General features: G+C 43.8%; 1 protein-coding gene across 1 annotated transcript in view; it reads right to left on the reverse strand.

Annotated features, from left to right (window-relative positions):
• LOC106598296 (extracellular serine/threonine protein kinase FAM20C) overlaps positions 1–13,007 on the reverse strand; it is a 65,265-nt gene extending 52,258 nt beyond the window's left edge. Inside the window, exons 1-3 of the mRNA XM_045719963.2 lie at positions 11,533–13,007; positions 9,835–10,016; positions 4,505–4,583 (exon numbers count right to left, since the gene is read on the reverse strand). Coding sequence (XP_045575919.2) covers positions 4,505–4,583; positions 9,835–10,016; positions 11,533–12,092 — 821 coding nt within the window. The 5' untranslated portion in view covers positions 12,093–13,007. The remainder of the gene's footprint in view (positions 1–4,504; positions 4,584–9,834; positions 10,017–11,532) is intronic.
• Positions 13,008–13,247: the final 240 nt, after the last annotated feature.

The following is a 13,247-nucleotide window of genomic DNA, read 5'->3' on the forward strand; positions in this document are numbered from 1 at the left end:
TTGACTGAACCACCCTGCAGGCCTACTTGTTGGCTCTCTACCAAGGGTGTGAGCATGAACTCCCCTTAGACCCCTTGCTTATCTCTCCCACCGTCACGCCTCTGGAAGACTCATTGAAAATCTTTTCTCGAGGCATCGGAAATCTGAACACAACAACATTCCTCCACTTAGTCTTCCAAGTGTGTCCCAGACCATCCTAGGCCTCACTGCTGAGATCGATTCAGTTGATATCTCTATAGGTTTTATGAACTCCATTCCACGTACACTGAGCGGTGAGCTGCATTAGTTGTTGAGGTTCTCAACCCTTCGCCGCAAAATCTAAATCCATACACACACATATTTTAGCTCTCCTAACTTTTTTATGAGGCCCTACAAATGGAGCAGTGGGCGGTTTGGCAAAGTGTCAGAGTTCTGGCGTGTCCGACCTCGCTCCTACCTCACGCTGGTAGACACATTTAAATCAAGCTCAAAGGAACACAACATGGAAGCTGCTTTGATGCCTGGTGAACATCCAGATGCACAACAGGACAGGTGGGGGAGGACCAACACACAGCTCAGTAGCTAGCTAACACTCTGAAGCTACAGCACCCGGGGTCCAGCTTAGAATCAAAGACACGTCAATGTCATTGGAACCTATGAACAGGACCAGGAGTTTTTCCTGGGTCCGGTCATATGAACAGGGAAACTCCGGGCCATAGTCGTAGCATGTAGTTATAGCATATAGCTAGTTAGTTAGACTTTGAATTCAAATTATCAGCCTTTCAAAATGCTGCAGTGGCATGATCGTGTTGCTGCCATGGCAAGCCTACTCTAATTAAAGGAACATATCTGTAGCATACAGTCGGGTTATAAAAGATAATTATAGCATATAACTAGAGCTCAGAGCTTTCCTGAGAGCTCATACAGCAAAAACTGGCCCTGCCTATAAGATCAGTGATCACCCCCCAACAAAACACACTCCAGGCATGTTACATTATATCTAGCATAGACATAGCCAAAATAAAGGAAGCACTTGAGTAATTGAAGGATACGAAGTATATTGAAAGCAGGTAGTTCCACACAGGTGTGGTTCCTGAGTTAACTAAGCAATTAACATCCCATCATGCTTAGGGTCATGTATAAAAATGGCCTTTATTTTGGCTACCCCGGCTAGAAGAAGAGATCTCTGTGACTTTGAAAGAGGGGTCTCAAAGAAGCACAGGGGGTTTAAAGGGTGTGTGTGTGTGTGTGTGTGTGTGTGTGTGTGTGTGTGTGTGTGTGTGTGTGTGTGTGTGTGTGTGTGTGTGTGTGTGTGTGTGTGTGTCTCAGTTACCAGATCTCAACGCAAATGAACACTTATGGGAGATTCTGGAGCATGTTTTACCATCATCAACAAATGCAATCATTGAAGCTCTTCTGGCGGCTCGTGGTGGCCCAACGCCCTATTAAAACACTTTATGGTGGTGCTTCCTTTACATGGGCAGTTACCTGTACATTCTACATTCTTACTCCGTCTTTCAGTATCATCAGTAACCATCTGTCCTATGAGGAACTTTAAACGGTACCTGTTGCACCACAGACACCCATCATTCCACTCAAGTTCATCCCTCAGACTAATAAGAAGTCTAGTGCAATCTCAGACATGTCATTAGGAGATTTCAGGTTAATAACATATCATTAAATGAAAGACAACTGAAAACTATGTCTCATCTCATAGCTAGACTAAAGACTACGTATCTGATGAAAAACGTCCAATCGTATCTGATGAAAAACAAGATGTTACTGTGGTGTGACACTCAAGTGTGTTTTTCTACATGAGCTGCTATGGCCAATGACTATCATCATTCAATATACTGTATTTCAAACACCCCAATGACTATCATCATTCAATATACTGTATTTCAAACACCCCAATGACTATCATCATTCAATATACTGTATTTCAAACACCCCAATGACTATCATCATTCAATATACTGTATTTCAAACACCCCAATGACTATCATCATTCAATATACTGTATTTCAAACACCCCAAGTGCAGCTGGCTTTCTACTATTTCACATTATTTTCTCACATGCAAGAAACACCCGGGTTTGGTTGAGGTGCATGATGCTAACCTGCCAATCTAATGACCATAGGTTGCCCAAAGCCAGCCAAGCAGGTCTAGCTCAAAGCTAGCCCATAATCAGCCTAATGCCAGCCCAAAGCTAACCTAAAGCCAGCCTAAAGCTAGCCCAAAGCTAACCCATAGTTAACCCTTAAGCTAACGCAAAGCTATCCCAAATCTAACCAGGCCAAATTAGCTGTATGCTCGGCTGGACTTGCTGAATGATATGAGGAGACAGCCAGGGCAGTAACACTGCATGTTAACAGTGTGAACATTGACACGTGCTGAGGCACAACTGCCAGTCAACACACACACACACACACACACACACACACACACACCACACACACACACACACACACACACACACACACACACACACACACACACACACACACACACACACACACACACACACACACACACACACACACACACACACACACACAGCGAGACAGCCTCAGTCTGTCCTGCCTCCCCAGCTGTCTGTGGGGCTCAGGGACATCACAGAATCATACATCACAGAATCATACATATTTCTGCAAACACTATTGGAACCTCTGACAGATGAATTCTAGACATTGTCTCGTTTAGAGGCTTTCAGAAATAGGAACTAAACACAGAGGGAAAAGCCTGAGTCGTGAATCGGCTTAATTTTAATGTGGGTAAGTGGACTTGGAGTATGCAAGCTCACTTTGTTACAAAGTACCACATAATATTAAACCATAGCCTTTGTTGTAGTCTTTATTTGTATTTATTCAACATCAAAGTAAGCATTGGAGTTTAGCTAACAGAAAAGTGTGATAACTTATTAAACCTCTATGGGTCACCACAACATCGCACCTGCAATGAAGAAGAGGCAGCTCGCTTGCTCTCTCTCTCTCTCTCTCTCTCTCTCTCTCTCTCTCTCTCTCTCTCTCTCTCTCTCTCTCTCTCTCTCTCTCTATCTCTCTCTCTTTCTCTCTCTCTCCACTGTGGTTCAATTCAGTCGGAAACGCCAGCATCCAATATGTCAAAGTGGGCTCTTGAGCAATTACTGTTTGATCACAGGCGAGTTAGCCAAGACACAACACACACACACACACACACACACACACACACACACACACACACACACACTGTCTGTTTTAACGGTGGGGGAATTCACTGGGCATAATATCTCAGCTGGATGGTTTTTATGTGCCGTGCTTATGCTGGCAAAATGTCTCCCCCAAGAGCTTGGTGTGACGGCTCTGGGTTATCTTTTTAATTAACACGCAAGCCTGTTGATGTTAATTCATTAATTCATTGAAAACAGACTGATCATTCCCCACTAGAAAAGATCAGACAGAAAATAAATGATGGATCCTAACCAGTCATGAGCGCAGCAGTTGAAAAGTCTAGCATTTATTCTGGTTGTTTTTCCCTGAAATAAAATGTTTGATTTTTAGGTAGCACTTTGTTAATTCCTTTAGTTGATCTAGCACATCAGGGAGTACGATATAGTATTTTGGTGTTAAAAGAGTAAAGAGTAAAAGAAGCAAAGTAAATGGTGGCCTTTCTTAGCACAAATACGGTATAAATAGGACATAAATAGGACATAAATAGGACATAATAGGGCATAAATAGGATTAAATAGGGTATAAATAGGACATAAATAGGACATAATAGGGCATAAATAGGATTAAATAGGGTATAAATAGGCATAAACAGGACATAAATAGGGCATAAATAGGATTAAATTGGACATAAATAGGGCATAAATAGGACATAATAGGGCATAAAAAGGACATAAATAGTATTATATTGGACATAGATAGGGCATCATTAGGACATACATAGGGCATAAATAGGCAAACGTGATATATTATGATATCATGAACGTTCATAAATGGATTATAGAACGGAGGCTTTAAGGTCTTTTACTTTGTCAACGTATTTAATCTGCCACAGACACTACAGACACCACAGACACTACAGACACTACAGACACCACAGACACTACAGACACTACATACGCCACAGACACCACCGACACTACAGCCACCACAGACACCACAGACACTACAGACACTACATACGCCACAGACACCACCGACACTACAGCCACCACAGACACTACATGCACCACAGACACCACATACACTTCAGACGCCATAGACACTACAGACGCCACAGGCACCACAGACACTACAGACTCCACCGGCACCACAGACACCACATACACCACAGACACTACAGACACCACCGACACCACATACGTTACAGACGCCACCGGCACCACAGACACCACCGACACCACATACACTACAGGCACTACAGACACTACAGACATTACAGACACTACAGACACTACTTGAAGAGATGTCAGGTAGATGTCAGGTAGATGTCATCCTTGATCCTTCTTGTACATTTTATACAAACGATTGGTACTTACTTCATGGGCTTGAACAGCGCCTGTCCGTAGTTATGGAAGGTCATGATGAGCTTCAGTTGAGTTCCTCCTGACTTCATGACTGTTTAGGGAAGAGACAAAGAGGTCAAAGGTGAATTTACTGTACCATCTTGAGGTATAGAGACACAGAGACATGCACACGACCATACACACGCGCACACACACGTAGTCACACACACGCACCAATGACCCCCCCCTCCCCCCACCTTCACTAGGGATGTGACAAATTTAAACATTTTCCTAACTATTAAACAGCCGGTTTTACATTAAAACTCTAAGAAAAAGTATAAAATTCCACATTAATTCACAACGCAGAATATGTTCCTATTGTGTATGAGCGCTAGGGGGCAATGAAGTTCTATGTACCGCAGTAGACTGAATCTCAGACCGAACACTTGGATTAGGCCCTTTATCGAGTGGCCACTTGCTGTTGTGTTCGATATTGATAATTAGAGTCCGAAGGTGTTTTGGCCAAAATGAGCATTGAGACGATGCGTACTCGATGTCCCAACTGACACTTATCAATATTCCAAAAATATAAATCAATTTGCAAGCATTGTCTTCCTCGACCTGTCCAGTAGCAGTGTGTAGGTAAAATCACTGGGGAAGCCAAGCCCCCCCCCCCCCCCCAAAACATGCCATATTACAACCTGTGTGTTGTGATAATTGTGTTGTTTGCTCTATAGCCTGTTAGTTCATATGCCTTGACACTGTGATATACAGGCCTAAAGGCAGAGACAATAAGAAGACACAGAGGCAGAATAAACTCAACCACACCTTTGTTTCATCACAAAACCAGATAACAACCTCTGTCCAGTGAAGTCCACAAAGCATATTGCATGTAACAGACAGTTACATAACCTACAGCATAGTCAAGAAAGTGAATGTTTCCAACATTTTCGGACTATTAAATACCTGTTGATTTAGAACCACAGAGAGTTACCGCAAGTCACAAAGAAAACAGAAGCTGCTTCCACTATTCCAGAACCATTTCAACTTCAACATTTCAACAAAATCAAATCGCCTCTGCTTAGTCTAATACAGTGACAACTAAAACATACCGAAAACAATTTAGTCCAATCAACGTAATCTAAATATGATGCGGCTGTTCATGGTTCTGATTTCTATGTGTGTGTGTGTGTGTGTGTGCGTGCGCGTTCATGCAAGCAGAAAAACCCTACTTTTAGAGAAACGTCAATGCAATCCTCTCTTTGATGTTGACGAAACCTAACCTGGGTGACACCTTTTTCCGTGTGTGTCTGTGTGTTTTCTTAACATAGACATACGGTACCTAAAGAAAAATGATCGGTAACACTTTGTATGAAAACCCTCTTCACCCCTCTTGCATAAGCATTTTGAAGTGTTGTGAATGCACTTACAGTAATATGTGTATTCATAGGAGGTTCTACCAAACTATTGCCTTCAGTTCTTTTCAGTGATCATATTCCAGTGATGTACAAATACACTATTATGCAGGAAACAGTAGCTACTACACGTTTAGCTGAATCCATGCATGGATCTCCTCCTTTATTGCAAAGAGAAGACTCAATAACCCTGTTAGAGTTGGACCTGGTTAGGCTGTACAGTAACTGGAAAACTCCAGACTACCCAGGAGGCTAGAAGTCTTCTAACTCCAAAACTCTCTCCGCCCGTGTAAAAGAGCAGTACAATTACCTACGCCCATCTTTCCCTTCAGATCTGGCCGTCGCTCCGTTTCACACGGAGGGAGTGGGCCAGGCTAAATCAGACACGCTCCAGACTCTGCCTGATTATCTGTCTAACAAAAGGCCTGAGAGGGGCTGTCTAAATGGCTTGTGTTTCTGTCATAATGGACAGGCTTTCAGGGGATTTGTCCATATATTACAGAGCATTATCTTGAGCATATTACACAACCCTGCAGCTCTGCCTAACCACAATGTAAACAAGCCCTGCAGTCTCCTCTTTCACTCTTTCTTTCTCCTTTGCTCTAACACTCACTTTATTTCTATTTCTCTGTCTTTCTCTCTCACTCTCTTTATTTCTCTGTATTTCTCTCTTAAACTCTCTGTCTTTCTTAAACTCTCTCTCTCTCTCTCCCAGCTAGGTCTCTCTCTCTTACCATTTCTCTCTTTTGATATAGGGCAAGATGTATTAGATTTTCCGGTTGCTGGGTCATATTGATAGTGCTATCAGATAATCTAACATTAATCCTTTAGTTGTCCTAAACACTTTGCCACCGTGACCTGCCTATATATAAAGCTTTCGAAAACTGCTTGTGACCCGCCCCCACAAACAAAACCATTGTTTGTAACTAGGACACTGATAATGAGCCGCGACCCGTTATACAAAAGGAACTGGATGAGATTAACCAGCTGGGAAGCGCTGATCTAATCGACAAAACCCAAAAAGGTCATCCCTGATGAAACATTGAAATGAGATTCATGGTTCAAGTGGATTGAATCTAGGCCAGTGTTAGTGTAGAGTAGCCTACAGTGTGAGTCACGGCCACCTGTAGTAGAAGCACTGCTATGCATTTCACAACGGTTATGATGGCCATCCATAGTGCTCTCTCTATCTGAGCATGCCTGAATTCATGAATAACAATGTTTTTTTGTTTTTTTTTACAAAAGCTCCAACTCAGTGGAACACTTCTGTATCATCAGCTGTGCTCTGGACACCATATGTGAACTGATTGCCCCCCATCTATCTTCAGAGCTCGTGCTGCCAGGTGACCTAAACTGGGACATGCTTAACACCCCAGCCATCCTACAATCTAAGCTTGATGCCCTCAATCTCACACAAATTATCAATGAACCTACCAGGTACCACCCCAACGCCGTAAACACGGGCACCCTCATGGATATCATCCTAACCAACTTGCCCTCTAAATACACCTCTGCTGTTTTCAACCAAGATCTCAGCGATCACTGCCTCATTGCCTGCATCCGTAATGGGTCAGCGGTCAAACAACCACCCCTCATCACTGTCAAATGCTCCCTGAAACACTTCAGCGAGCAGGCCTTTCTAATCGACCTGGCCCGGGTATCCTGGAAGGATATTGACCTCATCCCTTCAGTAGAGGATGCCTGGTTATTTTTTTTAAATGCCTTCCTCACCATCTTAAATAAGCATGCCCCATTCAATAAATGTAGAACCAGGAACAGATATAGCCCTTGGTTCTCTCCAGACCTGACTGCCCTTAACCAACACAAAAACATCCTGTGGCGTTCTGCATTAGCATCGAACAGCCTTGTTTTGGCTGAGTGTGGTTTCCAATCAGAGGCAGCTGTCCATCGTTGTCTCTGATTGGGAACCATACTTAGGCAGCCCTTTTTCCCTCCTTGACTTGTGGGATCTTGTTTTTGCACAGCTCTGTAAAGCCGGCAGAATGTGACATTCTTGGTTTTTGTTTATTGTTTTGTATAGTGTTCTGAGTAAAAAAGAAATATTTATCATGAGCACTAAACACGCTGCACCTTGGTCTACTCTCTACGACGGGCGTCACAACGCTGTAAAGTCCTTGGAGAATAAGAGCACCTCCTCTCAGCTGCCCACTGCACTGAGGATAGGAAACTCTGTCACCACCGATAAATCCACTATAATTGAGAATTTCAATAAGCATTTTTATACGACTGGCCATGCTTTCCACCTGGCTACCCCTACCCCGGTCAACAGCACTGCACCCCCCACAGCAACTCGCCCAAGCCTTCCCCATTTCTCCTTCTCCCAAATCCAGTCAGCTGATGTTCTGAAAGAGCTGCAAAATCTGGACCCCTACAAATCAGCCGGGCTACAAATCAGCCAGGCTAGACAATCTGGACCCTTTCTTCCTAAAATGATCTGCCGAAATTGTTGCAACCCCTATTACTAGCCTGTTCAACCTCTCTTTCGTGTCGTCTGAGATTCCCAAAGATTGGAAAGCAGCTGCGGTCATCCCTCTCTTCAAAGGGGGGGACACTCTTGACCCAAACTGCTACAGACCTATATCTATCCTACCCTGCCTCTCTAAAGTCTTCGAAAGCCAAGTCAACAAACAGATTACACACACGCACGTGCGCGCGCACACATACACACACACACAAACACACACACACACACACACACCTGGCAGCTGTATATGTATGAGTTATGAGATGTTCTGCACACTGAGAAAAAGGTAATATCTTTACAGAGAGACAGGCTCAACCAAACATTATCAGCAGGAAAAATGCTGAAGTGGAAACTTTCCTCAATATCTGCACCCTGTGTTGTCTCTCGCCCTGATCCAGGCTGGACTGATTGGGAAGACTGCTGTCTGTGTGGAGGTACAGTATACACACACACACACACACACACACACTCCTCCACAACCCCCACATTCCTCCCCCCACACAGCATTTTATATGGCCATCTCTGAGTACAGATGCAGTTGATTGATGGGCAGAGCAATGGAAACAGTGGGTGACACACACCTAGAACAAGAGGTGCCATGGAGCACCAGTGATTACATCCTGTCCAGGAGTGATTGAGGAACTAATATCAATGCTGGAGGGAACTTTAATGGCGTGGTGCAGCGGTTCTTATTTTAGCCCTCGTCTTTGCATGGACACAAACATCAGCAGAAACACAAGACTGTGTACGTATGTATCCCTCGCATCCACGCACACACGCAAGCAGCACACACACACACACACACACACACACACACACACACACACACACACACACACACACACACACACACACACACACACACACACACACACACACACACACACACACACACACACACCCAAACAGCCACCCCGCCCCCCTTACACACACACAGGTCTATGATATGGCAGACCTCAGACTGTTGAGCGAGGGAGGCAGAACTTCATAGCAGCAGTAGCTCTCCAGTGGGAACAGAAGCAGTCACTGAGGTGGACCCATTTAGCCTGCGACAGCCACATAATGTCACCTAAACACTCTGTATGATTGCTTTGAGGTCTGACAGATTATTTTCCATAGCCAAACTGTTTGACACAGACGCATTGATGGTTTTTCATATATTTTCCACTTCCTCTGAATGTATTTGCTATCTGTAACAAGGACCTCAGGTTAAAATGAAGGGGGGTTTAATTGAAACTCAGGATTGGGACAAAAGCACCGGATGTTGATTAAACTTGGCTTTCTATAAAATGCCTTTACTTAAGTGTCTATGTGTGTATCATAGTTTCTCTCTCTCTTTCCCTCTCTCTGTCTCTCTTTCTCTCTCTCTCTCTCTCCATCCATCTCTCCATCCAATACACACAACAGTCTCACAGAGATGCACTGCACAGTATTCTTGGTATTCCAGTTCTTCCCAGACTCACCCACACTGGTGATCCTCTGGGTGACCAGGTCCTTGAGCAGGGAGTCCAGGACAGGGTTGTGTCTGGAGTAGAGTTCGTAGCGGTTGATACCGATGTGGAAGCGAAGCCAGTTAGGGTAGGACTCGGCTGTCACCTCCCCTGTAGGGGGGTACTCCTCCTCTTCCACATTGGCTTCATTGTGCCTGGTGGATGGAGAACAGAAGCGACGGATGAGTTGTAGGAGAAGAGAAGAGGAGCTCAACTGTCAGTGCATTGTCTAATTCACTGCTACAGATTTGGTAATGAAGATGACTGCTACAGCAGAGGAGGCTGGTGGGGGTAGCTATAGGAGGTTGGGCTCATTATAATGGCTGGAATGGAATCCATGGAATGGTACCAAACACATCAGACACATGGAAACAACGTGTTGGACTCCGTTCCATTGATTCCATTCCAGACGTTACAATGAGCCCAACCTCCTATACTGTAGCTCCTCCCACCAGCCTCAGGTGTGTTCAGAAGGCTCACAGTATTCTCCTGGATTAATGGGTGTTTTACAAGGTCTGCTTTGGGATTGGATGGATTTCAGATTTTTATGATGGTATCCAGGTTATCAAAAGGTTTCCTTAGAAATGTCATTAAGTCTAATCAAATGACACGAATTAAATCAAATATCACACTGGACGTCAAAGTAGAGTCCTACATGCAATATCAAGGAAGCTGACGTTTAATGAAGGTGTAAAATAGTGTAGTAATAAACAACACTATCTTGATAAGCAACCTAAAGCCAATGTTTATGATGTAACCACCATATATGGCAATCACATCATCATAAAATATATTGGAGAGACTCACCCTTGAAATTCAAGCAATATGTTGTTTACACATGATTGAAGATTAACAGCATCGTTAGTGAAGTCGTACATAGGCTACAATCAAATCAAATAACCTAACATCTGTATGCCTACAGTGTTGGTTGAATACAGGACACATTTCTGTGGCCAAACATTCTATTCTTAATTCATTTGTTACATTGTAATAACAAAATAAGTATGAAAATAGTATGTCTACACCCACATGCTTAGAAGATCATTAGATATTACACTAAACCACGGCAGAATTAGATAGGTAAGTAGCCTACAGGTGCAAAGGGCAGGGGGGTGCTCAGAAGACCACCACAGTTCAGATTTTAAAAAAGGCCATCGTTTGAGTGTGGATGGATAGATAGTTTATTCACTACACAACGGTAGAGGTGGAGAGGAAGAGTTGAATAGATAGATTGGATTGTCTTCCAGTTAATGATATCCCCATAGAATGGAGAGAGTGTGAGGAGAAATGATGATATATAGATGGATAGAGAGATAGACAGCAGTAGAGAATAAAGAATGGGTTTGCATGCAGGAGTACCACTTTGCAGTAGGTGCAATGAATAGTGTATGGACAATAAGTCATGTATATAGTCATGTAGCCTGTAAGCTACGGGGTATAGTGGATAGCAAGCAGAAATACACTGACCGATGCTCAGCAAGTATCTGGACAAGTGGACCATTAGTTATTCATATCACTTTTGTATTCATTTAATTAAAACAGTGAAAGCCAGGGAGGAAGTCAATTTAAGTAACTATTGCTTGAGGGTAATAATCAATTTATGGCACTATACACCTGTCACCTTGATTTCTTATAAGGTGATACGCCTGCTGCCTTTTATCCCCAGCTTACCATTCTTGATTCCCCGCTGCTTTCGGATAGAACCTGATGTCAGTATTGACGTTGAACAAGGTGTCGTCGTCTGTGAGGGTCGGCAGGTCCGTCTTGTATAAAGGATGCTCGAACAGAGCCGGCAGCCGGAAGATACCGGGCGCAGCAACGGTCTTACCCCCGCTGGCGTCTCTGATGAGCGGCTTCTGGTTATCCGCTGCCCCGTCGTACTGTTTCATTCGTTTGAAAGACTCGGCTCTCTCCCCGGCGGCAGGGATTTTTTCCAGGGAATGGGACGTGAGGTTTGAGCTCGGCTCGTTGCTAAAATCTTGCAGGATTCTCAGCGTGTGTTTGTTAGGCCAGCCCTGTTCCGACACCGACCTAGCGCGTTGCTTCCCCCAGCTCCCGGCCTCCTCGCTCGGGTTGTGAGTGCACTGGCAGCCACCGTTGCCGGTTTCCGGTCCCGCCGCTCGCTTCTCTAGTTTTGGGAGCAAGTCTATCATAATGTGCATGGTACACGCCACCAAAAACACCATGAGTATCAAAACTCGAAATTTACGAAACAGTATCATCTTGATCATTTTGTACAGGATTTACTTCTAAGTAGTTGTTGTTATATCACTAAACCATAAAAGCAGCGCACAACACCGATATATATTAAAATGATAGTCAATGTGAAATATGGAGCAAAAACCCAATGTAGACCATTAAGAGATTTTTTCTGGTCATTCCAAACATAATCCGTGTTATATCAGAAACTCCATGTTTACGCACAGAGCGCTGGTCTTTTAGAAAAAACGGAATTATTCATATTCAGCCAGATGGACATGCCGACTCATTGCGGATTGCAGGCACCTTAAAGCAAATCGGTCTGTGGCTATTCTGAATACGGGACAAAACGATATCTAATCGTAATAGCAGTGAATAGTTTAGGGAATTTTAATTAAACGTGTTTTAGCACAATTGCGTCTCGAAAGCACTGTTCCATCCTCAGAACATGCAATGCTGAGCATAAAAACGTGTCAATGCTGTCCAATCGTCATTTTTGTTAAAAGTCGTTGGGACAGTCTTTATTCAATTTCAGATTTAAAAATGTAGCCACAGTCCTTGTAGGAAATAGCAACAGGCACACAAAAATACGTTAAAGAAAAGCAACGCAAAAAAATCGACGAGATTTAAAAAACATGTGATGCACTGTCAGCTGAAGATACCTAGATGCGAGCCTAGGCCAGATCCTGTCAAAAATATACATCTCCCGTCACCGTCTTTAGGGTCAAGGAACAGCAGAGCGAGTAGGCTACACCGCTTGGCAGGTGCAGAGATTTTGGCTTCCACTTGTCCCGTGGCTGTTATACTTCTCAGTCGAACTAGTATGGTGCTCTTACTGGGTGGGTGTGTTAAATATTATGATCAAACCCTTCTGAGCCCAGCCTCGCCGGCGTCATAGGGAAGAGATTGGCTGCGTCTACATGCAAACAGCGATAGTGACATAAAAAGAGAGAGAGCTTCAGAAAGCGTGTTGGAACGATATACTGTAAACCTGGCTGCAACTCTCCACAGCGCAAGAAGAGGGCGTCTTCTATTTCTAAGCGCAATACTGCTATGTAGCACTGTGCAGTCGACCAGACCCTGCGCCAGGATAAAGGGGGAAGTTGAAATCGGTGAAGGGGCACACTTTTGGGGTGTTCTTGCATTTGAATTCTATTAAATTCATATTTCACGCTATACTACAATAA

Source organism: Salmo salar, chromosome 06 (genome assembly GCF_965601325.2).
Source record: "Salmo salar chromosome 06, fSalSal1, whole genome shotgun sequence".
NCBI lineage: Eukaryota > Metazoa > Chordata > Actinopteri > Salmoniformes > Salmonidae > Salmo > Salmo salar.